General features: G+C 34.3%; 4 protein-coding genes and 2 pseudogenes across 4 annotated transcripts; all 6 read left to right on the top strand.

Annotated features, from left to right (window-relative positions):
- Positions 1-390: 390 nt before the first annotated feature.
- LOC133704513 (gibberellin 2-beta-dioxygenase 1) lies at positions 391-2,641 on the top strand. The gene is made up of 2 exons (XM_062129352.1): positions 391-1,216; positions 2,193-2,641. The coding sequence occupies exons 1-2, from the start codon at positions 425-427 to the stop codon at positions 2,514-2,516; spliced, it is 1,116 nt and encodes a 371-aa protein (XP_061985336.1). The 5' UTR covers positions 391-424; the 3' UTR covers positions 2,517-2,641.
- Positions 2,642-5,901: 3,260 nt separating this feature from the next.
- On the top strand, positions 5,902-10,045 carry LOC133705714 (xylan O-acetyltransferase 1-like). The gene is made up of 5 exons (XM_062131072.1): positions 5,902-6,754; positions 6,853-7,024; positions 8,439-8,638; positions 8,741-8,899; positions 9,347-10,045. The coding sequence occupies exons 1-5, from the start codon at positions 6,162-6,164 to the stop codon at positions 9,693-9,695; spliced, it is 1,473 nt and encodes a 490-aa protein (XP_061987056.1). The 5' UTR covers positions 5,902-6,161; the 3' UTR covers positions 9,696-10,045.
- A 100-nt stretch (positions 10,046-10,145) lies between these two features.
- Positions 10,146-12,420, top strand: LOC133705715 (xylan O-acetyltransferase 1-like; annotated as a pseudogene).
- A 1,115-nt stretch (positions 12,421-13,535) lies between these two features.
- Positions 13,536-15,890, top strand: LOC133704269 (xylan O-acetyltransferase 1-like). The gene is made up of 5 exons (XM_062129051.1): positions 13,536-14,272; positions 14,375-14,549; positions 14,745-14,947; positions 15,058-15,219; positions 15,444-15,890. Exons 1-5 carry the CDS (start codon positions 13,821-13,823, stop codon positions 15,790-15,792), a joined length of 1,341 nt encoding a protein of 446 aa, XP_061985035.1. The 5' UTR covers positions 13,536-13,820; the 3' UTR covers positions 15,793-15,890.
- A 221-nt stretch (positions 15,891-16,111) lies between these two features.
- On the top strand, positions 16,112-18,549 carry LOC133704270 (protein trichome birefringence-like 30; annotated as a pseudogene).
- Positions 18,550-21,096: 2,547 nt separating this feature from the next.
- LOC133704859 (xylan O-acetyltransferase 1-like) lies at positions 21,097-25,888 on the top strand. Its single transcript, XM_062129876.1, has 5 exons — positions 21,097-21,571; positions 21,747-21,918; positions 22,136-22,341; positions 22,477-22,635; positions 25,352-25,888. Exons 1-5 carry the CDS (start codon positions 21,165-21,167, stop codon positions 25,686-25,688), a joined length of 1,281 nt encoding a protein of 426 aa, XP_061985860.1. The 5' UTR covers positions 21,097-21,164; the 3' UTR covers positions 25,689-25,888.
- Positions 25,889-26,056: the final 168 nt, after the last annotated feature.

Here is a 26,056-nt window from a genome sequence, read left to right as displayed (position 1 = left end):
TTATTATTATCATCTGCCAATATCACGAATTAAACGCAGCACATCCAAATATGTACGCTACCTTGTTTAATTAATCGGACCAAAAACATAAATAGGCCCCATATCCAACATGTTATGTCAACATCGATCTGCTGTCTTTTCTGGTTTTGATGATATTTTTTAATTTTATGTTTAAGAATCGTTTTTAAAAAAAATTAATTTTTTTATTTTAAATTAATATATTTTTAATATTTTTAGATTGTTTTAATATAAAATAATTTTATTTTAATATATTTTCAAATAAAAAATATTATAAAAAATAACAACCATCAAACTTCAAAAAAATAACACAAAAACCTGAGGCGTGGTATGCAACCAACATCCATATATAAGCAAACAACACATCTGCACATTATTCGAACATTTATCTTCTGTTCTCCATATCATGACCTCCTCAGCTCAAGAGCAAACAAAACATCTGTTAAAAATGGACAGCACGACAGCAGCCCCGCCACCAACGCCATCAGCACAGCCGAACAGCCAACTTGCCTCTTCAGCAGCATCTGCCGATATCCTCTCTCGTCTCCTCCATCGCCTGCCCCCTACTCTCTCCCTCCCCACTCGCCGTTCCAGTCCTGCCACGTCTTTCCCTCTCATCTCTCTCTCTGACCCAAACCTTCAAGACCTTCTATTCTCTGCATCCTCTCAACGCGGTTACTTTCAACTCACAAACCACAACATACCTTCCAAACTCGCGACCTCAGCGGAGTTGGAATCTGTTTCTCTATTTGATCTCCCTAAAGATAAAAAAGAATCGTACTTTCCTAAAAACTGGCCTCTGGGTTTCGAAGGAGATGAAGATGGAAACGGCGAGTCGTTTTGGTTGGACGCTGAGTGTTCCACTGTTTCAACTGAGTTGGTTTTAGCTTCCCTGCGCGAGCTAACTCGGGCTCTAGAGAAAGTGGGGTTAGAGGTAATTCAAATGCTTTCAAATGGAGCGGGGTTCGAGAATCCGCTAAAGGAGGATCCGACCAGGAATTATTCATTGTTATGTTTACATGGTGGTTTGGATGGAAACGATGACAGGCCTGGTCTGTCGGGTGGGTCTTATCCTTACATAGTCGGGTTGCAGTATCAAATTCGGTGCCAGAAGTATTCCCTGCTGACGGATTCGGGTTGGGTTACTGTGCTGCCACAGGTGGACTCAGTTATGGTTACAGTCGGCGACATTGCTCAGGTGAGCTTTAATTAACCTCCTTATATACATTCTAGATTAGCAGCAGTGGTTCAGAAATTTTAGGTGATTTGTTACTGGTTACATTTGTTTTTGGGTCCAAATTATGGGTCGGGTTATCTTTGAGGATGCCCTAAGTAAATGGTCCAAGTGCTCCATACTTTATAAGTTAAAGCAAGCTCCAAAGTTAAAACAAACAGATGGCTCGAACTTTTGGGTAACTCTTTCATCATTAAACATGTAATTTTGAATTTCTGTGCCAATGATGGGAGTTACTTGGACCAATTACTCCATGTTACTTTAATGCATGTAAAATATAAATTTTAGGAGGCAGCACAGAGCTACACGTACATGCTGACTGGCTTGTGGGGCAGGACTTTATGACAAAAACACGTTACTAAAGGCTTCGACGACTCCAGAAAACAAAATGTCATGGCCCATGGGATGGGTTGGAATGGACCAGCTTGAGCTCCTTACAGAGGCCGCTCAATTCAAATATAAATGGTTTATTTATATTTTTCACAACATTAATTAAATATATTTTTTAAAACCTATTTTTTTAAAACCTATTTTTTTTTCCTAAACTGTAACTGTAAAACCCATTATAATGCCAAACACATGTCTAATGGAAGTCAGCAATTAGGCTTGTATGGGTATATATGGAGGCTTGGAGCTAGGAACCTAATCAGACCACGCGAAACCTATCCGGGGGCTTAATTAAGTTAGACCTTTAATGACCTTAACGAGTTTACCATTGATGCAAGCTATTTTCGGCACTCTGATCTTAATGAATAAAATACCAGTTCACGCTTTATGCAGCGAACATGTCTCATGATCTCGTCCATCTGCGCTGTGTACTTTAATAAATTGACACACATTTACGAGTAAAATATCATCTTTTATTGACTCAGCTTCTGCCCATCTGAGGAAGTCAGTTGTGTATATGTTTTTTTTCCCATTTGGCATGAACGAACGGTAGGTGTGGAGCAATGGAAAATTGAAGAAAGTAAGAGGAAGACCAAAGGCATGCTTGGGAGATTGTGAAAACTCGAGATGCATATCGATGTCACTACTAGTTACTCTTCCCTCGGAGAGTACAGTCTCTCCCCTCCTTCCTAAAGTGATTACTGATGGAATTAATGCAAACGAGGATGAAATCAGAGAAGATGAAGAACAAGATAATATTCAGAGTGTATGTAAGACGGGAAGGAGATTTGGCTCGTTTCCTTTCGATGACTATGCTTGGAGAGTGTATCATGGACCTCTCCTCTTCAAAGACCCTCTCGACAAATATCGCATCTAGATTCATAATTTTTTTGGTCTCATTTTTCTTTCTTACTTTTTATTCAGAGAATTACATTGATGGTTTTGTATTCCCATACTGTGTGTTGTTTTCTCATATTGATTTATTTTTAATTCCTTGCTTTATGTTAAACGTGTCAAGATACTCAACCATTATGAATTCTTTTTTTGAACACCATTTATTGTAGAGTCGTTATCATCATGCTTGTAGTTTGTTTAACCTATTTACGTGGCTGGTATTCTATTATAGGTTAGATATTTTTATTTTTTATAAAAGAAATTGTATATAGATATTTTTTTCAATGCATTTCTGTAGTATAAAAAATTCAAATTCAAATAAAATTTTTTATACATACATATAATCAAATAAATCAAGAATTATGTGTGTAAATAAGTACATAAAAAGTCATCAACGATATCTAAAATTAAAACTCAAAACATTAAAAGACAAGTGTAGATCAAGATATTTAATCTCGAAATACATGACATTTACCCAGTTGTATTTGTTATATTTGTATATTAAAATAATATTTTATTTAAGAAAATAATAATAGAAATAGAGAAACAAATAAAATAAAAGGAAAAAAAATCATGCAAGGCTACACATATTAGAAATATTATTTGAAAATTTTTTTTTTAAAAATAAAGCCCATCAATACAAAAGATAAAAAAAATTATATACGAATCAATAAAACTCTTCAAACTTCAATGCATAACTAAAAAAATAATTATAATTTAAAAGAGACTTTTCAAATAAAATAAAATAAAAAAATTTAGAGAAAAAACCATAACAAAATCATTATTTAAAAAAAATAGAAAAAAATAGGTAAAAAAACCTAAAGGCCACATGTTGTTGAGTCTGACAAGTCAAGTCAACCCACTTGATTCATTTTGTCAGGGTCCTCTTGCAGGCCTACCCTAGCTTGCGTGCATGATTGGACCTTTAATTTTTGTTTGCTTGCATCGCCCACTCTAATTGTTTTTTGAAAAAATATCACACGACGCATCATTTGATTTGCCCAAATTCCGGCCACTATGGTGGCTAAAATATTCGGATTTAAGTTTTGTTAAATCAAAAACCTATTTTTCAACTTTTTTTTTTTACCTCAAGCACCTATAGGACACCATAGAAATCGTGATAAACCTATTTATGACATAAAAAACCATCCAAAAACCAAAATCAACTCGAATTCAAAAATCAACCTGAGCTCAGATATATTTTTTCACAAACTTTAAATGTAAAAAAACACATAATATAAACTTTTCTCATCAAATGAAATCATTTAACATAAATATTGTCTGTTTTGGTGGTTTAAATAGGTGACAATAACATTTTATTCTCTCTACCACTGGAATTCGACAACCTCTCTTTCTCTCATCTCTTAACTAGAAACTAAAAAATAATAAAAATGATTTGAAAAAATATTAAGATACTGAAATTGCATAACTTGTATAATTTTTAAAGTTCAAAGATCAAAGTGTATTTTTTACGAAACTTATGGCATATTACCTATGTTTGATGTCTTTTCATTTTGGAGACACCAAAGCATCGATTACGACACCACTTATATCATTAGAAAGATTTTGATGAGATAAATACAATTACATCAAAAAAAGTATCAATTATGACCCAAATAGGCCACATTTGCAAAAAAAAAAAAAAAACAATTGAGTTATTGATTGTCTTTTGGAGGTAAGTGTAGCATACTCAAGTGAATGTTGATAACCTTTATTGTTGTCATTAGATTCATTTCATAAAAATATTTTTATGATAATCAAAATGCACCTTCAAAGATTATTTTTAATTGTTTTTTCTTTTTTCTCATGCGTAACGAGTTTGAATATTGTGTTTTTCAATCGTAACATTTAAAAACTATGCTATTTCATTATTTTTTTTAAATTGTGTTATTTAACGCTAGTGTCTCAGCATAATAGCTCCCTGTAATGATTGAATTATTAGTTTGTCAACAAAAAAATGTGATATAGTTGTTACAAATTAATCATCTTAGTATTTTTATATTCGTTTTCCTATGACCTTTTCCAAACTCTCAATCTTCATGCGAGCATTATCAACACCGGTGGGGTTGCTCCCCGCTAGTTCTGAGCAATTCGTTTGGAGTATGCATCACGTGGCTTAGAAACTGACAGCGGAGGCCGTGAAACTCCATTGTTGAAGCTCTGTGCCAAACCTTGAGTACTGTTGCCTTAACTTGGAAAGAAAGCGTTGTAAGTCGACCCAGAAGAGGAAAAGTGAGAAAGTACACAATATTATGATGTTGGTGTACTTACTACTATAGCGAGGTTCCTTAGCATTTACTTTTCTCACACATAAAGTTACTACTAAAACGGATTTGGTCTTGCCCCTGCAACAAAATCATCGTTAGTGAAGAGCCTTAATAATTCATCCACTGACTTGGGGTGGTGGTTGGTGACAAAGAAAGATATCACATGCTGCTGCTCATCACGGGGGTAAAGTGAAGAGTAGAAGCTCAATGTTTATAATTATAGTAGATAATTAACCAGCACCAACTTTAAACATTGACATTTGGAATAACAATTTGGTGCCGTTTGCCTGGATGACCACACAGTTGTCTACAGAATCTACACTGAGAAAATGAAGTTGAAACTTTCGGGAAGAGTTCGAGTATTGAATAAATTAGTAATGTCATCATATCTGGGGTGCATCTTTCAATTCTATCTCGGGGAGGTAGAAAGAAAGAGAATATTGAAATTAATTTTTTTTTATTCATGTGTGCTTAACGGCTCGAACTTGAGAGATTATATGGGAATAATTTTTTTAATTTTAAACTCTTATTATTAAACTACGGGATAGAAAATTAAAATTAATTGAAAGTAGGTAATGTTGTGGATAATTTAGTGGTGAAAATTAAATTAATTGGCTGGTCATATTTTATTGATTTATTAAGATTGTGCATTTTATATTTACTATAATAACCTCCTTTTGGTTCCAACAGGCTGGTGTAAAAAAAAATAAAAAAACTAGATTAAACCGTCCTATCCTCATCTAATTGAATGGCGATAGGACACCGATTATTACTTCAATCATATTCTGAATCCAGTTTGATCATTTTTTGTGGCCTAATGGTCTAATCTTCAGGATGTCCAACGATAACCGACTTCCACATTATACTCGAGTTAATGCACATATAGCAAATTGAGATATACCCTATTGCACGCCACTGCTTGGTCCTTAATTTAGAATTGTGTTGGCCTCGAAGAGCTTAATTTACCTTGAAGCATCGACACCAGCATCATAATTTAAATCCTTGTCATTAACCATATAAGACCATACTCACCAAAATTTTTGTTAGACAAAGACCAACTAAGAGACTTCGAAACTACTACTCCCTTTTCGTTTAATTCTCTCTGATATGTTATTTTTTGGAACGAGTTGGACAAAGTAGTTAGAAAAATGGATTCAGAAGGGGAAAAAGAATTGAGAGAGACAACTCTCCATCCACCAGAAGACTAACCGGTTACTTGAAGAAAAACCCATCTCACCAAATCCAATATTAAACAAACAAATTAAAGAAACTGATAGAACATAAGTTTTTCTCTGTCATATCTAGTCAATGCCTCTCTATATTTCCTTGTCTCTCCCTTCTCTTCTCTTACCATTCTACTCATGCAGACATCAAGGAGGAAGTCGCCTCTCCTCTCTTCAGTAACCATAGCCATGAAACACAGGAAGAACAACAATCTCTCTGTGTTTGTTGTGGTATCCTCTATCTTTATCTTCGGAGTCTTCATGTACAATGAGGACGTGAAGTCAATTGCCGAGTTCCCATTTTCATGGCCTAAATCTCAAGAAATCCAAGAAGAGCCATTAAAAGGAACCACCCCAGTTCAAGAAATCCTCAAGAAGGACCGAGAACTCCCAGCTTCGGTTGGTTCAAGAACTTCACTGGAAGAACCTCAAGTTGATCAAGAGTTTGAAGAGAATCAAGAATCTGATAAATTGAAGTCTGGTGGATCAAAAGAATATGAGGAAAAGATTGAATTGCCAATCATTGAAGAAGATGATGTAGATGTTGAATTGCCACCAGAAGAGTGTGATCTTTTCACAGGACAATGGGTTTTTGACAACGAGACACGCCCTTTGTATAAAGAGGATGAATGTGAGTTCCTTACAGCACAAGTGACTTGCATGAGGAATGGAAGAAAGGATTCTTTGTACCAGAATTGGAAATGGCAACCTAGAGATTGTTCTTTGCCAAAGTAAGTACATATTTCATCAATTCCTGAATTTGCTTTACATGTGTTTTCTTGATTTTAGCTCATCTGTTTGATGGTTTTTATGTCTTCGTCTGTTTAAGGTTCAAGCCAAGGCTACTGCTAAACAAGTTAAGGAATAAGAGGCTTATGTTTGTTGGGGATTCGTTGAATAGGAATCAGTGGGAATCAATGATTTGTTTTGTTCAATCCGTAATCCCTCCTGGAAGAAAGAGTTTGAACAAGACTGGATCTTTAGCTGTGTTCAGAATCGAGGTACCTCTCCCCTGCTCCTGTTCTCTATCTAGAGACATCAAACAAATATACGGTGTTATATCATCGTCCATATTCACCTTCACTAAATCTTTTGACAAAAATTATTTAATATTTAAATACCTTTTTACTGCTATTAATGATGATTTATCATGACAATGAATCCATTAATTCATATTTGTTTCATGAAAAATAATTTTAAAAATTTTTCTTGTTGTTTACTATTAAAAAATTAATCAATAAAAAATATTATTTTTCATTAAAAAATCTGATTTGATTTTTAGAAAAATATTATTTTATTTTTGATTAAATTGTTTTTTAAAGTTGCAAAAAATTTAAAAATATCTTGTAATTTATTAATTATATCAAATTTAATTTTTAATTTTTTGATTGCTATGTATTTTTTTTAATTTCTTCCCTTATTAGAATTTGATTTAATTTGATTCCTATATCAATTTAAATTTCATTCTTTTGATTGTTATTTTTTAATTAAATTTTTTATTTATAATTTTTTTCTCTTATTTTTTATTGCTATTTATTTTATTTAAAATAATTTATGATTTTTTTTTCAACATATTTCAATTTTTTTTAGATTTTGTTTTAATTTTTTTATCACTATTTATTTTATTTGAAATAATTTATAAAATTATTTTTTAAATTTTATATTTCTTCAACTTTTTTATCAATTAGATTTAGTTTTATTTTTTGTATAGCTATTTTTTTATTTAAAATAATTTATAAAATTAGATTTTCTTTTCAATTCCATCTTTTTTCAACTTTTTTATCCATCAAATTCGACTTCTAATCTTTTTATATTTTTTTTAAATATTAATAAATTATTTTTCAGTTTAATTTTTATATTATAGTAATATACTGAAAGTGTTTTAAAATTTATTTTTTAATATTCTACTAAATATTTAAAATAATTTACTGTTTAAAAAATTATTTTTTAAAAAAATTAGAAGCACTCATCATGCATGCTTTCCTATAAAGATATCGAAGATACCAAAGAACGTGTAAAAGTGAAGATACTGCCAGTTGGCAGCGGAAATTTTCAGCTTGCTTTCATATCAAGAAAGTAAATTTGCAAAGCTTTTAAAAGTCTCGTGTCTGTATTTCTAGGTGAGTTGAAAATGATAGCGTATCAAAGCTCCCAGATTTAACAACAATTAATTTTTAAAAAATGATCATATAATTTTTTTTATAAAAAAATTTAATCTCCATATAACAATTTAATTTTTTTTTATCAATATTTCGAGTAAAACTGCCTGTTGGACATCTTTATATACTGTTCATGTCTGTCAAATTCATCTTTGGGATAATTGTTACAAATCACGTCTGTAACTCGATCCTTCCTTCTCATGACAGTACTATACTCGTAATGTTTTGATGTTTTTTTATTCCTCCTTCTCCGTAGGACTATAATGCAACAGTGGAGTTCTATTGGGCCCCGTTTTTGGTTGAGTCAAACTCCGACGATCCAAATATGCACAGCATCTTGAACAGAATAATCATGCCTGAATCAATTGATAAGCATGGTGTCAACTGGAAGAACGTCGACTACCTGATTTTTAACACATACATCTGGTGGATGAACACTTTCAGCATGAAAGTTCTGTAAGTTTATGCCGACGTCCTTATAGATCTTGCTTTGATGATTTAGTGTTTCAACTCAAAATCATGCACGGGTTGATTTGTTATTCGATGATATTGGGACAGACGTGGATCGTTTGATGAAGGGTCCACCGAGTATGACGAGATCGAACGGCCAGTAGCGTACAGGAGAGTTTTAAATACGTGGTCGAAGTGGGTGGAGAAAAATGTGGATCCCAATCGTACCACCGTCTTCTTCAGTAGCATGTCTCCTCTTCATATCAAGTAATGCTCATATCTGAATTTTTGTTCCAAACTAAATTTATTGCTGCTCGCCTTTATCTTGGCATTACTGTTGATTTTGAGGACAAAAAACAAGAAGACTGATAACTCCCAAGCCTTCACTTCAAATCCAACGTGGCTTTGATTAAAAAAATAATTTGTGTTTTTTTTATTGCAAATAATAAAAAAGGCGTTTTAGTTCAACCTCTACAAGTTTTCTCTAGTTGTCGATTAGTTCCAGTGGGTGGATTGTTGTACCAAATCCTCTAATTTGGCATTCGGTGATTCTCGGTGGTTGATATGGGTCCTATGATCACTAATCATGATTTGACTAATTAATAATTAATTAAAAAACTGCATATATTCCATGATGGTTACTTTTCGGTTTTTCTAGTTGATCATTTTATTTTCTCTCTGCGATAACGACACCGATGGAAATGCATGGAACAGGAGCTTGGACTGGGAGAACCCGGATGGCATAAAATGTGCCAAGGAGACGACCCCAATTCTGAATGTAAGCATGCCATTGAATGTGGGCACGGACCGTAGGCTCTTTGTGGTTGCAGCTAATATTACTGGATCGATGAAACTGCCTGTCCATTTTCTCAACATTACTAAACTTTCCGAGTACAGAAAAGATGCACATACTTCAGTCCACACCATCCGTCAGGGCAAAATGCTAACCCCGGAGCAGCAGGCTGACCCGGAAACATATGCCGACTGTATCCACTGGTGTCTGCCCGGGTTGCCTGACACGTGGAATGAATTCATTTACACACGTATAATTTCTCGCACGTGACCCCTAGGAATTAACACGTGCAATGTTTTGTTTTCTACTCTGTAATTTCTCCTGGTTTCCTTTTTTTTTTAGCCTCTCATAGCTTGAATTATAGGTCCGGACCGTCATCAACATTGTTCTGGAAATTTGTTCTGCTTCATTTGACAGATGTGGGAGAGGGAGATGATTAGGCATGCCAAATCCCGAGTAATTAGAGCAAAGCATGCCAAATTAAGTTTAAAAACGGACAGCTTGATAAACCCATTTGAATTGTATAATGAACATGTGGGTCGTGGGAAGAGAATAAAGAAAAAATACAAACTTGTATCATTGTATGTGAAGTTCGAATGCATTCATGGCAACATTTTTAATCTTCCGTTTCTATGGCTGGCTTATGATTTCTCGCTGGTTGCTCGCATATCTTTCTTGAAAAAAAATAAGAAATTCAGCAATAATTAGCCTCCACGGGATTCAGAGCAGTAAAAGAACAAATTAGTCGTCTTCATGTTTAAACCACAATTCCAAGAAAGAACGGGTGGAAAAGAAGCAACAAAGAAAGGAAAATTGTTAATTTTTTATAAAAATCAAATTTTTGTTATGATTTTACGTACAGTAAGCCAGAAGGCTTGGTCCCCCAATATGATGTATAGCGTATGATTCACACATAAAACTTCGTCATTTTTCTAATCTTGTCTTGTCCCTCGTTTTTCCCTACTGTTTAATAGTAACTTCTAATCAAAGTAAAATAAAAGCTCTTCCCTATCGCATTCTCTTTTTACTTCCATCTTGCCAGTTATAGGTTCCTGTGCTCAGCTATTCAGTAACACTAATCGCGTGCAGATCCAACTTTAATGGGTTACTTACACAACTATTTTCTTCTTGTGGTTTTCTTGATACTCCTCTTCAAGATCTTTTATGTGCAGTGAGAACATCAAGCCAGTATTAGCAGGGTCATTTTTGCTATCAAGAAGTGAACTTCAAGGAATCAGAGAGAAAGATGAGGAGGTTATATTGCCACCGAAGGACTGTGATCTTTTCACAGGGCAATGGGTTTTCGATAATGTGACTCATCATTTGTACATAGAGGAAAAATGTGAGAAACTTGTTAGTATGTAGTATGTTTTCAAAAGGAGGTCATTTTTGTTAGTATGTTTTCGTGGATCAAGATTCAAAGCAAAATTGTTGCTTGAGAAACTTCGTACGTGGAAAGAGGCTTATGTCGTCGGAGATTCATTAAATAGGAACCAGTGGGATTGTGAGAATCTGGTTTTGCCTGGTTCAATCTGGTGTCCCTTTGGCAAAGAAGAGCCTGAGCGATTCTGGCTCTGTATCTATTTTCAGGATCGAGGTAACTGTCTCTTTCAACAAGCTTGCGTTTTCTTTCACTGGATTAGAAGTGAACGGATGATATAGTTATGGCATTCTTTCCAGTGACTTCGCCTATTTAATTTAGTCAACTCTAAGCCTATCTTTTTTGTGAATAATTTTGAACCTGCAGCTAATTAATTTCATCTTTAAATAATGTACCACCAACTAATTAATATGCACATCCATATTCAATGTTGCATTTGCATATGCACGTGAAGGCTTATCAATTAAGAGATACCTCAGCTTCCATGTCTATTGAAGTCAAAGGTTGCATGTATACAATGCAATATACACAGGTCTCATGCACTTGTTTCTGTGGTTAATTAACACCCTCAGGTATGGTTGTTTGTTCCTCCTTTTGTTGATTTAGGAATATAACACGACAGTGGAGTTTTATTGGGCACCGTCGAATTCAGATGATCCATTGAAGCAGAGTGTTTTAGACCGCATTAGTATGCCAGAATCAATCAAGAAGCGTGGAGATAAATGGAAAGGTGTGGACTACCTGATTTTCAATACGTAAATATGGTGGGTGAACTCCGATAATATGAAAGTTTTGTAAGTAAATCAGGCTTTTAGTCTTCTTAAATGCGGAAAGGAAGTAACGAAGTTTGACATGTTTCCTATCTTGAATTTGATGGAATGCTGGAAGAAAGCAAGGAACATTCAATGAAGGTGCCACAGAATATGATGAGATAGAACGGACAGCAGCTTTCGGAAGAGTTCTGAGGACATGGGCTAATTGGGTTGAAGAAAATGTAGATCCTAATTTAACTTCAGGCTACGTCATCAGCATGTCCCCTATGCATTTCAGGTAAGCCAAATTCTTAAGGCTTCTACTCCTTTTCTTTTCCTGGTTGTAGATATTAGTGAAATTGATGTCTTCTAGTCTTTTAAACCACCTAGATACAGTGAAAGATCTGAAATGACGTTGAATATGGATGGATACATGCAAATGGAACATTAGGAGCTTGGATTGGAACAACCCTGATGGGATCAAGTGTTCTTAGGAGACTATCCCAGTTCTCAACATGACCACTCCGTTGTATGTAGGTGCCGATCGCAGGCTAATTGTGATTGAAGCAAATGTGACTCAATCGATGAAAGTGCCTGTTTACTTGCTTAACATCAGCACCCTCTCGAAGTACAGAAAAGATGCACATACCTCGATCTAGGCCTCTCGTCAGGGCCATCTGCTCACAAAAGAGCAGCAAACCAACTCAAAGATGTACGCAGATGTATCCATTGGTGTTCCCTGGTTTACCTGATACTTGGAACGAGTTCCTACACGCACCCATCATTTCTCACGCTTGACCCTTTAGCATTTTGCTTTCTCCAAAGTCTAAAAACCGGATAATAAACAAATGAAATTTTGATAGGTCTCATTTTTTTTTATTCTTACCTCCGAGGAAAGAAAATTAATGACCACTTTGCCAAATTGGCAGTTGGCGGCACATACAAAACAATTCAATCTGTTGCCTTGGGAGCAAGCAATTAGACTTTTTCATGTGAAATATATATATATATATATATATATATATATGAATCGCTTGTTAAGTTTAGCACGTACCAGTAAAATATTCTGCCACCACACGCCATTGAATACGGTACCCTTTGATGCAGCCATTTAAGATATTTTTTAAAATTGCTTTTTAAAAATTCAACATTGTTTTTAGTGGTTTTTCATAATTTTAATAGGAGAATGTTAAAACATACAAAAAAATCATTAATCAATTTAATATTTTTTAAAATAAAAATTATTTTTCTACAAAAATATCACTAATGACGTTATCAAATACACACTATGTCAGCATTTCAAAAAATCTGTTTAAACTGCCAGGATTAAGAAAAATATATATTGCATCTCAAGACATTATCTTGTTTTTTTTTTTTTTGATTTACGTGGGGTGTCCGGGCCAGCTTACACGCACCACGACTATTCCCCACGGCCCGTTGGACATCCTGCAAGCCCAGGAGCAGGTAAGGCACCGCGGGGGTGACAGACGTACACATAGAGGGTCGAACCCGGAATGGGAGCGGAACAAGTCACACGAATTGACCACAGCAGTTAAACCCTCAAGTGTTGGGTACACACAAGAGCTCGAATCAGGACACTCAAGCAGGATAAAGCCTGCCAAGACCACTTAGCTACAAGCCTCGTGTGTATATTATTTTATTTATTATAATGAATATGTTCATACGAGGCTACATTTTTTTAAAAAAAGGCCAAGACTCGAATAGAAAATATAAAAATTATTCCAAGACAGATTTACCTGTGTAGTTTATCTCCATCAACCTGAAGTGACAAATGGGGACAGAGGTTCCTGTCGGTGGACCACTTCTTGAATGCGACCCCATCCCCTGTAACTTTTGTGGGGACCTCAAAGAATTGTTGAAATTTTCCTATATTAATGGGGAAAAATCCTGTGATTTTGTAAGCTAAAATATAATTTTATTAAATCCCTAAGCTTCATACATTGGAAATTTGGAATCACCAATCACGGGATCGCATCCTCAAATTCAAGTCAACACAGAAAAAGTCATCAGAAAAGCAAAAACAATCCACGTGTTGATGAGCTTAGTGAGAAAACCTCAGATCAACTTCTTAAATTGGACAAATCAGTGAGTTTTATGTTTATTAACCAAAGAATCGTGTGCCAGTATATTGTTTCACTCTTCACAGCAACTTGAAAGGAAACAAGACTGTCATTTCTAAGGCCACCGCCATTGATTGTCTTTTTATGGAACTGAAGTGAGATCATTTTCAGAGAAGACACCATGAAGGATGGAGGTGGCCTTAGAAGCCAGAGCTGTAATTACCCCTCAATCTTGGTATTTTTTACTTTCTCTATCGTTGCGTGTGTTCTTTTCAATGAAAATTTTGTGGCACTCCCATTTCCAAGATTCAAAGGGATCTTGGAGGAGTACCCAGCAGTTCAAGAAAATAGCAATATTGATGATGTCAGGCCCTCAGCAAAGGGTACTAAAGAAAATGTAAATATGGAGCTGGTTTCTGTTGAAGGAGATCATGAAGATGAAGAAGTGGTGTTGCCACGGAAAGAGTGTGATATCTTCTTAGGAGAGTGGGTTCTTGATAAGTTGACTCATCCTCTATATAAAGAAGAAGACTGTGAGTTCCTGACTGATTCAGTGACTTGCATAAAAAATGGAAGGAAGGATTCAATGTATCAAAATTGGAGATGGCAGCCAAGAGATTGCTCTTTGCCCAAGTAAGTACTCTCTTTACTTTCCTGATCAGCTCAGTTTCTAGTCTCTTCTAATTAGTATATGAGTCATTGTATATATATGGTTTCTACTTTGGTCTAACTCAGGTTCAAAGCAACGTTGTTGCTGGAGAAACTTAGAGGGAAGAGGCTTATGTTTGTAGGAGATTCATTGAATCGTCAGCAATGGGAATCCATGATTTGTCTGGTCCAATCTGTGATTCCTCCAGACAAGAAGAGTTTGTCAAGCAGCTCAAGTTTTCTCAGTGTCTTCAAAATTAAGGTATCTCTTTACTCCCTCAAATTAAGATCACTTTTCATACCTAGAATAAATCACATCGACACAGATTTAGTTTTTGCTTTGTAATCCCTCAAGTTAATGTGTAGAATGACAGTAAAGGTGGTGAATTATGCCATTTATTAATCAAGTGGAGAATTTATCATCATCATATGATTTGATTCATCTGTAAATTTGAAGGACTACAACGCTACCATAGAGTTTTACTGGGCTCCTTTTTTGGTCGAGTCCAATTCGGATGCTGTATCAAATAGGAATGGCCAATCGGACCGCGTTATCATGCCCGAATCAATCTCAAAACATGGAGATGACTGGAAGAATGTCGATTACCTTATATTCAACACTTATATTTGGTGGATGACGTCTATTTATACAAAAGTATTGTAAGTATCAAGTCTTTTTTTTCCCTTTCAATCCAGCTTCTGTGCATATTTAATTAATAGTTTTAGCATAACCAAGAGGTTGATTCCCTTCTTGTGGAGTTATGGAAAAGGCGAGGAGGATCATTTGTTGAAGGCCCCATAGAGTATGATGAAGTTGAGTTGCCAATAGCATATGAGAGAGTTTTGAGGACGTGGGCCAAATGGGTGGAGGAAAATGTTGATCCCAAGCATTCCTCTGTTTTCTTCAGCAGCATGTCTCCTACCCATGCCAGGTGCAGCAATCTAACTCATAGTCCTTGTTTTAGCACCAGATTGTTGTTCATTTCATACGTTTTATGTTCTTTCTTTCTTCTTACTTTCTCATCCAAAATGCATCTTGCCCCTGCCAATTGCAATTTTCTTTTTGACTGCGTTTATGGATGCATTAGGCACTAAAATTTTATATGCTAGAATGATTTCAGTTTTAAGCTGACAATGTGCACGGAAAATGCAATAGGAACCTGGACTGGGACAATCCTGATGGGATTAAGTGTTCTAATGAAACTAAACCGATCCTAAACAAGTCCAAGCCATTCGATGTGGGAACGAACCGACAACTTTTTGCGATCGCAGTGAATGTGACTCGTTCAATGAAAGTACCAGTCAACTTCCTCAATGTAACCACACTGTCTGAATATCGGAAAGATGCACACACGTCCGTTTACACAGCTATTGAAGGCAAGTTACTCTCGCCGGAGGAAAAGTCTGACCCACTCAAGTATGCCGATTGTTTGCACTGGTGTCTGCCTGGACTTCCTGATACATGGAATGAGCTGCTCTACACATATATCATCTCTCGTACTTGACTCCAAAAGATTTCATTCTGGTTTTTTCTTTGGTAATTTAATTTAATTGATTCTTAATGAAAGCATATAATTGCTATATAACCTCTGCAGTTTGATTATTTGTCGATGTTGAGTTACTATTAAAGGTAAAGATGTAATGAAATTGAAACAGCGCAATCAATATATGCTCGTGTGAATAACCCTTCGATTAAAAACATTTCTCGTTCCTCGTGAACTTCAGTTGAAATCGAAAAGGTGATTAATAAAAATGAGTGACACCTCAACTAAATGGAATTTATTGAGATATAAAGATTTCATGCCATCCACTCTTAGCTGGTGATAAAGGCATCTTGTGAAGTATGAAATAATTCTTATTTCCTTCTCTCTCCAAAACAAATAGCTTCAGTACTTGATTCATTTCTAAAAAATTGTTCACTGATAATGTTAATACAGGATAATCTACAAGCTCATACGCTACAAAATCTTGGGGTCGTTGCAAATTTCGTATTTCATCTAAAAAATACACAATTATCTGTTAGAGTCTTCCTAATTAAGGCAGTTGTTGAAATACCAGATTGCATACATTTTTTAAGAAAACTTGGAAACTTCAATGAACGTGGATAATATTGGAAATGCAAAACATTTCTCCATTAATAAGGTATGATACATAACATATAGTCATATATATATATGTTAATTACAGCTATTAGAGTAGATATACTAAACATTGATCACATTACTTTTGCACTTCTTTAGTTTCATCTCCATATCATTCATTCACAACTCAAGGCTTCAAATCCAATAGGAAACAGCCGCAATGAAGCAAGTCAGTGGCAACCTGAAATATTGCCGTTCAATATCCATATTAATCGTTTCAGTAATTTTTTTATTTTCTTTCCTTGCTTGCTATGTGTTCAAGGAGCATGTATGCTTCAACTTGTTTTCATTCGAGCGGAAAGGGCCAGCAGTTGAAGAAACTCCGAAGAATGTCAACAATGATCATAAAGTTGAAGCAGAAAGTGATCAAGATGTGAATTCATCAGTCCCTAACAGAAAAGCTGAAAAAACTATAGAACCATTAGAAAGTTGTGACATTTTCACAGGAGAATGGGTTTTTGATAACATAACACGTCCTTCATACGAAGAAGATGAATGTGCGTTTCTCACAAGGGGGTTACCTGCATGAAAATGGGAAGCAGGATTCCACGTACCAGAATTGGAGATGGCAACCGAGAGATTGTTCTTTTCCCAAGTAAGGAAACATTTTTCTTTCTGTATATCATCTCATCGTTTTTTACTAGTATTCATGTATTCTTTGAGGCCTTTTGTTTTGTTTTGTTACTCGTTCATGTATCATCATCATGACTCCAAAGGTATTAACAAGAATTGTCTCCCGGTCATAATTGCCACCCATGTTCGCTTTCCTGGGAAAGATGCTAATTATTTTTATGCACCTCTGACCAGGTTCAGTGCAGAGTTGTTGCTGGAAAAACTTGGAGGAAAGCGGCTTATGTTTGTTGGAGATTCAATAAATCTAAATCAGTGGGTATCACTATCTTGCTTGGTCCAATCTGCCATTCCACCAGCCAAGAAGAGATTCAGATATTCGGACTATATCCAGGCCTTTATAATAGAGGTAATGATTAAAACGCAAATACCTACTTCCATTGGCAAGTCTTTTCATTTGCATGCAAAGAAGCCTGAAAACAAGAAAATCAATTCAAGTGGGAAAACAAAGGAACATAACTTTTGTTGAGACAGAAAGTCAAGAATTACTAAAATTACTCTGATTAATTTGCTGTTTTAATTATCTTTTTTCAGGAATACAATGCATCCAATGAATTTTACCGGGCTCCATTTCTGGTTGAATCCAATTCAGACCCTCCAATGTCAAGGGACAGGAAAAGGGACCCCATAATCATGGCTGAATCAATTTCAAAGAGCACTGGTGATAATTGGAAGCAGATAGACTATCTCATTTTTAGTACTTATATATGGTGGATGAGGCATCCCACTATGAAAGTATTGTAAGTACCAAGTTCAACCGTGTTTCTAATTCTCCATCTCTCTCTTTTAGATAAGAGTAATTTTCATCAATTAATTTGACACTTGTGATTTGATGAAAAAGGCAAGGGGCCAACAATATTTATGATGAAATTGATCGTCATATAGCATTTGAGAGAGCTTTGAGGACATGGGCCAAATGGTTTGAGGAAAATATTGATCCTGATCGAATGAAAATCTTCTTCAACAGCGTGGCTCCTCAACATGTCTGGGAATTTAATTTATGTATTGAGCTAACTTGATATCTTGTGCAGTCATATTCTGTCAATCAACAGTAACTTCTTTATACTACAAAAATAGTTGAAAATTGAGCTTTAAAAAGTATGGAATAAATTGTTTCTGCTCTTCAACAATTACGGATACACTGTCACTGTAGCCAACAACAAAACCTAGCTCACTTCAATTTTTAATGGTGCTCGTGGGAGCAAGTTACTCTCTCCAGAACAAAAGTCTAACCCAGCCATGCATGCAGATTGTGTTCATTGGTGTCTCCCTGGAGTGCGTGACGCATGGAATGAATTGTTGTACACATATATTGCTTTCCTCTCTTGAGCGACATCAGTTCCTTTTTCCTCCTACAGTTTTTTTTTCCTGTTATCTTCGTGTAATGTACAAGGTGTGTTACGGATTCAGTTCTCTTAGGCGAAGTAGATTAGAAATTGTCGAAATCAACTTTGTTATTACAATTTAATTTAGAAGAGCACATTCATGATCTGTTTGACAATTAAAAAGAGGCAAACTTTCAATTGATTTCCGGAGGAAAGAGGGCATTTTGTCAACTGCCCAACTCATGAAATTTGGTAAGCAATTGATGTGAAAAAGTAGCATAGAACCGCAATGAAATTGAATTTAACCAAGCATGTAATATTATGTCATCATATTCTAGACTGGTAAAAAAAATACAATGAAAAATCCCAGTTATAAGTAAAATCTCGACGGCTTATCATTTCACATCATCACATTCATGATTGGATTTTATTTTGATATAAATGTATATATCTAATCAACGCTTGAAGAAGAAGAAGTCAAAAGTGTTCTAAAATCATCCCAACATTTTTTATGGTCGTTCCTAAAACACTTTTGTCTTAAGGCAACCTATGAGGATGGGGAAAATGTAAAACGAGCCATTTAGAAAGCTTAATCCGACAGAAAAGTTCTGAGGAATCTTTAATAATAATAATAATAATAATAATAATAATGTGGGCTTCTTTAAAGTAGATTTGTTGATGGGCAGGCTCACAAAGTACATCTATAATGGACCTGAAAGCATTTTGGATCATTGGGCCTACTAAAAAGAGATCTTATCGATAACCTTTAGACATTCCCGAAAGTTCTACTAGAGCACACTCTCGGAGGCTGCTGCTAATCAAAAACCATCTTATTAAAAATCTCCGAAAACTGGAACCTTTAAAGCGCTGGCATAGAGATGCTGCCCGAGACAACTTGCTGCTTCATTGGCTGATCCAACCTCATGTTTTCGATCTCAAGTTTGTCCGAGGCTCTTGTTTTTTCTTAAATTTCTAGCTTGATAGCAGGCTTATTGGATATATTATTGGACTGCGAATCTAGGACAATCGATCCCTCCTTTAATCTACCTCGTTCTTAACACGAGTGGATTTGATCTCAGATTACTTAAGCTTTAGATTCTCAGATGGTCACATGTCCCGCACATTCTTTCTTCAAGGAGAATCTGTCGGGTTTGTCTTTTCTTTTCTTTTCTTTTCTTTTAATATTGCAGGATGAGAAAAATCCGAAACTTTAAATAGTTAATCATGACGCTCCCATGCGTAGACTTTAAGATTGGATAGGAAATATTTCCTCTACGCCCAAAATTATAACGTTGGCACGTGATATTGCTGCGTCGTCACTCTGGTAAATATGCTTGCCTTGCCTTGAATTGATTGCTATTTGCTAATTGCCTCACTGTGAGGTTGCCAGTGCTAGTTCCAAAGGATGTTATTAGAAGGGCAGCAGTGAGACTGTCTGGGCCTGAATATTTTAATTAATCTAATAAATCTCATATCCATCAAAACAAAACCATAATGAAATAAGTAGCTTGTCTGCACCAAGGAGTTGCATCTCTATGATTTCAAGGAAGAAAAGGGTTTTTAATCTAGAGTAGTCAGTAGTGCCCTTCGAGTAGCTGTCATGGCAAATTATATTCATTAGTCAATAATCACGAGAGTTGCTAGGAGCACAGCTTTGGTAGGTAAGGACAGGAGACGTTCGATTTGACATTATACAAAGAGCATAACACATAAAGTATTGAGATTGACGCGTGAGCACTCGAGTTTATATGGACCATATAATCATTAGTAGAATCACAGCGTATGCAGTAGCCAAACACTTTAAACTTCCAAAGGATTTTTCATTTTAACAATATTTCAAGATATTCTTATTTATATCTATTACAAAGTATTTAACAAGATTCTTTAGGTACAGTGGCATGCCAAAAGGGGAGGACTCGAATTTAAATTAATGATCACAGGTCAGAGAAAGCAGTTCTACAGAAAGCTGAAGAGATTCTAGCTAACAGGAGGGCACATGTGAATTCCATGCATTAAAAGTAAAAGATAGAAACAAGCTTGTGAAAAAAAACAAGAGATTTATTGTAGAGTATTTTTTTAAAGTGTTTTTAAATTTAAAATGAATCAAAAATAATTTTTTTATTTTTAACATTAAAACCATTAAAACCATTAAAAACATCTAAAAAAACATCAATTTAATATTTTTAAAATAAAAAACAATTTAAAAAACAAAATCAACTGCAACATATCAAGCATGAACATATAAATACAAAGGCTATCACATGATTTTTTTATTATTTTTTACTGGAAATAATTTCTTCTTCTAATTATATATATTAAAACCTGAACAACTTGCTAAAATCAGGTTCAAGTGGAACACGGCAGGCCTTGCTTTCTCTCATCAATCAAAAATATATTTAGAATTAGTCAACACACGATTTCTTCCCCTTATAATTTTAATGGTGCTCGTTGGTTTGTAGGAACTGTGGAAAGACAAAGCTGCATCAATTTTATGGGCAAGGCTTGCCATTATTGAAGGAACGTGGATGCTAGCTAGCATTGCTACTAATCAAATAACTATATTTCCATTATGTATAAAAAAATTCTACATATCTTCACAGCACTAATAACTTATCATAAACGGGAAGACTAATGGTTGAAAAAAGAATAAAAAGGAAAACTAATGATACCGACATTAGTTTTTTTTGCTCTTTTTTTTATTATTCTTTTTCAGCACTCTTTCATAATTCGTAGCGTATATAATTGGCCCCAAGGCAAACCCAGTTCCTCTAAACAGTCACGATGGAGCAGGGAAAATTTGGCAATCTGAAACTCCAACACTGTAAACTCGTATCAACTACTGTAGCAATATTCTTGATCTCTCTCCTTCCTTGCTTTGTTTTCAGTGAGCACACAGATTCGGGATCAATCCCGTCCCACTTAAAGAGTGACAAGAGTCATCATCGAACTGAACAAGAAGACAAAGAAGTGTTTGTGTCAACCAAACAAGTGGAAAAGCTTCGATCGGAACCGAAGGATTCTTGTGATATATTCACAGGAAAATGGGTTTTTGATAACAAAACACATCCTTTGTACAGGGAGGATGAATGTCCTTATATCCAACAATGGATTTCATGCACAAAGAATGGAAGGCCGGATTCCATGTACCAGAGTTGGAGGTGGCAGCCAAAAGGTTGTTCTTTACCAAAGTAAGTATATTTATTTCTTTGTTAATTATAACTTATAAAGTATCAATGTATCATGATCAACATGAATTCATTAATTGTTTGTAGTTTATGCTATTAGTTATTCGTAATTGATACTATTTGAGGAATGCTGTTGTTAATAAATAAATATATAATATTTTTTTTACGGGGGATGAAGGTTCAACGCCAAATTGTTCCTTGAGAAACTTAGAGGGAAAAGGCTAATGTTTGTTGGAGATTCGATACATCAAAATCAGTGGATGTCCCTGGTTTGTTTGGTTCAATCCGCCATTTCACCTGGCAAGAAGAGGACGGCCTTTTCCACCTATAGCAACCGTTTCATCATTGAGGTAACACATTCGTGCATTATCGACCTACTTAAGCTTTTCTTTTTCCTATATATTCATTGCCTTGGGACGAAAAAAGAAGAAGACGACGACGACGAGGAGGATAAGAGATAGAAATCAAGGGGGGAAGGAATTCAGGAGTGTTAAGTTTTTCCATGAGGCAGTAATTAAGTAAGGGATTTACTGGCAATTACAGCATGATTTTTGTTTTCTTGATCAGGAGTACAATGCTACCATTGAATCTTACTGGGCTCCGTTTCTAGTAAAGTCGAACGGAGACCGTCCAAAAATGAGGAACGGAGCATCGAACATTTCAATAATTTCTGATTCAATTTCAGAGAAGGGACAGAAGACTTGGAAGAGAACAGACTATCTCATCTTTGACACGTACGCCTGGTGGATCAAGCATCCCACTGTGAGACTGATGTAAGGACTATATTATGCTATATGTATGTGTACTCAAGAATAATTAATTCTTGAAGTCTCCATTTTTTAGATAAGAGTTATCTCGATCATAACAGAGAGCAAGCTAACTCTTTACCTGTGTAATCGATGAAAAAGACGAGGACCATTTGACGAGAGGGCCAAGGAGTATGATGTAATCGAAGCACATGTAGCGTATGAAAGATCGTTAAGGACATGGGCCAAGTGGGTTGACGAGCATGTTGATCCTAGTCGTACCGAAGTTTTCTTCAACAGCATGGCTCCTCTACATGTCAGGTAAATAACAAGGAATTCCCTTTTTTTTTTTATGGTTCAATACCTAGACGTATTTTATATTAGTTTAAACATTAATCTTAATAATTTTTTCCCTCAAATTATTTTAAAAAAGAAGAAGAAGAAGACTTCTATATCAGCCCAGTTTATTCAAGGGATAAATTCTCTCGAACCTTACGTTCAAATTCAAAAAGTAAACAAAGAAATTAAATCTCTTTAATCACCAACCTATCTTTGAATTTTGAAATTTTGTTTTGTATATCATTTATTTTAAATGAATACAAAATAGTTTTATTACTTTAATAATAATAAAAAAGATATGATAATTCTTTCAACGCATGCATGCAACGCACGTGATTAATATATAACCCACCTTGAAATTTTTAAAATTAGAAGTATTAACTTAAAAATTCATCAAAAATATATAAAATAAAGATTAAATTATAATCCACTCTTGGCCTAGTTAAAAAAATAGTGTCTTTAATTTGCCTGTCGGTTGTTTTAATATTACCTTATCAGCGAGAATAATATAAAATTATAGCCTTCCTTTACAATTAACTAAATAAATAAAAAATACACCATTAAAGTCAATAATTTTTAATCCACATGTGAAGGAATTAAAATTTCAATTAAAATAATTGTAGATATACTAAAAAAAATGGTATGATTGTAAATTCTATCATTTTTAATTGTAGCCATAGAAAAATTGTAATTATCAATTTTCTTTAGAAAATAAGTTTTTCTTATATTTTTTTTTTATACTTGGTATTTTTATCATTTTATACTTAGTCTATTTATCACTATTTTTTTTCTTGTCTTCATTTTTTTTTAATATTTTTTTTAATATTTTCTTTTTTTAATATACAACTTTTTTTGGAAAAAAATATTACTACATTTTAAATGTTTATCATTCTACACTTAACATATTTATATCATTCTTTTTGTTTTTATCTTTTTTCTTTTGTAATATGTTTTTTAATTTTTTTTTCTTAACATTTTTTGCTTTTGAAAAAATATTATACAAGAGCTAAGGAAATGATGTTTCAATATAGCAATTGCAATATTGTTATATTTTTTTGTTGCGTTAAAATTATTTTGAGATCTCACATATTTTTTTATTAACGCATATAATTTTTTTTATATTTTATTATATGTAAGTATTAATTTTTTTTATTTACAGTTATATTTTTTACTCGATGTTAAAAAAACACGTTAATAACATTTACATATTAATTTTTTTGCTTTAGAAAAAAAAAATTATTTGACCTGCAGCGAGGTGAGGTGAATTGATATATTAACACTTTGATTTTTTACATTTATTGATACAGATAATTTTTGATATATTTAATTAAATGCATGATTTTTTATTTATAATTATAATTTTAAAAAAAACTTGTATATTTAATTTTTTTTATAAAAAAATATCATTCAACTTGGGGCGAAACACATATCAAATAATCTTTATAGCGTATAATCAATTCATGATATTCTTGGAACGTGAATTTTAAAGATATTTGCATTCTTTCTCTGTGTTAATTAATTCCAGTCATATAGAATAAATTCTTATCCTCTAAATTTGATTCCTGTTGTCTGAAAATTAATTAAAATCCTCTCACTGTCGATTCATACCTCTAGATTGATTCTTACGTACTTCCAAAATATGTATCATTATCCATTGAGTTTTAAACTCTAATTTCTGATATTGATAAAACTGAAATCAAGTCTTGTTCTTGAAAACCAATTCTTAACCTTTGAAATTTAATCCCAACCGCATTAAATCAATTAAAATATACCTTGAAATCAACTCCTATCATCCAATTGCTAATTCCTATCCTTTGAAAATCAACTTATATCCTCAAAATCTGAATTCCCACCTTATGAAATTGATCATTCCCATCACAGGGATTAACAATGTAGAAATTTAATGACAGCCTTTTTAACCTATGAAGTTCGATTTCATCCAATATCAGTCCTTTCAATATCAATTTTTACGTACCATCTAAAATTGATTTCTAGCCTATGAAATTTGATTTGACTCAGAAAATTGTATTAGCACCATTTAAAATTGATTTATACTAATTGATAATAACTTAGAGTCCCTTCAATATCAATTTTTTACATTGAAGTTGAATTCTACCTTATGAATTATGGTGTAAAATTGATTTCAATCTTTTCAAAATCATATCTCATCCTCTAAATATGGATTTCTACCCCCTCTAATTGAATTGCTACCTTCTTTGTAATCGACCCATACCCTTTAAACGTTAATTTCTATCTTTCCGATGACGTCCCACTAGTGATTTTATTCTTCTGATAACCCACCAATGAAAATTATTATCCTCTGAAATTGATTAATAACCTTTAATTAAGAATGGATCCCTTCCATCTAAAATTCAATCACACTCTTACAACATCAATTTTTATCGCCTGAAATTGATTCATATCACCTAAACGTATAAGCATATCCCTTGATAGAGATTTATAATTCATTGTTTACACACACACACACACACACACACATGCACGGGCTTTCGTGGTCCACAGCACAACGAAAGGGAAAAAGCAAAAGATAAGTTTACTGTTCCTTTCAGCAACAGCATAATAATAACATGGATTGGAAATGGAATATCTTGATGGGGACTGTAACTCTTGAAGTTGATTAATTAGAAAGATTGGCGATGGCGGATTACAACTTACAAGTGAATGCATTGCGTTACAGGGCCTTGGACTGGAACAACGCAGATGCGGTTATGTGTGAGAAAGAGACTACTCCAATTCTGAACATGTCCATACCATTGGAGGGTAGCAATGACAATCGATATTTTGCAATAGCAGAAAAGGTGATCCATTCAATGAAATTTCCAATCAAGTTTCTCAATATAACCACCCTCTCCGAGTATAGAAAAGATGCACATCCTTCCATTTATAACAAGGTGCCCTCACCGGAGCAGAAAGCAAATCCAGCCAAGTATTCCGACTGTGTTCACTGGTGTGTCCCTGGGCTGCCTGATACATGGAATGAGCTGCTCTACGCATACATCACCAACCAATATTGATTTCTATGCCGTTTTCTTCTATACTAGTATTGGCGTTTCAATGAATTCTTGTTCTTCATCATCATCACCTAATTATATAGTTGGCAGCTCATTAAAATGAGGAATTAAGTTGCCTTTTATTTGAATATGCTGAAGCAAATGTGAACGGTGTATCTCTTAAGGGTATTGCTAAATTCACTATGAAATTTAATATTTTCACTGCTTGCTCTTCAAGATGGACTAGCGTGGCCTCTTCATATCAACATTAATCTGGAATACTGTAAACATTAACGGAGAGAGTATATTGGCTATTTTAAAGAATAAGCAGTGATAATGACAAAACTGTCGTTGAATTTAGCAGCACCCCTCTGGCCCTCTCTTAATAATAA

This window comes from Populus nigra, chromosome 10 (assembly GCF_951802175.1).
Source record: "Populus nigra chromosome 10, ddPopNigr1.1, whole genome shotgun sequence".
Taxonomy (NCBI): Eukaryota; Viridiplantae; Streptophyta; class Magnoliopsida; order Malpighiales; family Salicaceae; genus Populus; species Populus nigra.
This window is presented reverse-complemented; position numbering and strand designations above follow the sequence as displayed.

Bases quoted from the DNA above. Each gene is read 5' to 3' on its own strand.
- LOC133704513 (XM_062129352.1), top strand. From the start codon at position 425: ATGACCTCCTCAGCTCAAGAGCAAACAAAACATCTGTTAAAAATGGAC. The intron at 1,217-2,192 runs GTGAGCTTTAAT...AACGAACGGTAG, and splicing joins CAGTCGGCGACATTGCTCAG to GTGTGGAGCAATGGAAAATT.
- LOC133705714 (XM_062131072.1), top strand. From the start codon at position 6,162: ATGCAGACATCAAGGAGGAAGTCGCCTCTCCTCTCTTCAGTAACCATA. The intron at 7,025-8,438 runs GTACCTCTCCCC...CCTTCTCCGTAG, and splicing joins TAGCTGTGTTCAGAATCGAG to GACTATAATGCAACAGTGGA. The intron at 8,900-9,346 runs GTAATGCTCATA...TGCATGGAACAG, and splicing joins ATGTCTCCTCTTCATATCAA to GAGCTTGGACTGGGAGAACC.
- LOC133704269 (XM_062129051.1), top strand. From the start codon at position 13,821: ATGAAGGATGGAGGTGGCCTTAGAAGCCAGAGCTGTAATTACCCCTCA. The intron at 14,273-14,374 runs GTAAGTACTCTC...GGTCTAACTCAG, and splicing joins AGAGATTGCTCTTTGCCCAA to GTTCAAAGCAACGTTGTTGC. The intron at 15,220-15,443 runs GTGCAGCAATCT...AAAATGCAATAG, and splicing joins ATGTCTCCTACCCATGCCAG to GAACCTGGACTGGGACAATC.
- LOC133704859 (XM_062129876.1), top strand. From the start codon at position 21,165: ATGGAGCAGGGAAAATTTGGCAATCTGAAACTCCAACACTGTAAACTC. The intron at 22,342-22,476 runs GTAAGGACTATA...TCGATGAAAAAG, and splicing joins CATCCCACTGTGAGACTGAT to ACGAGGACCATTTGACGAGA. The intron at 22,636-25,351 runs GTAAATAACAAG...ATTGCGTTACAG, and splicing joins ATGGCTCCTCTACATGTCAG to GGCCTTGGACTGGAACAACG.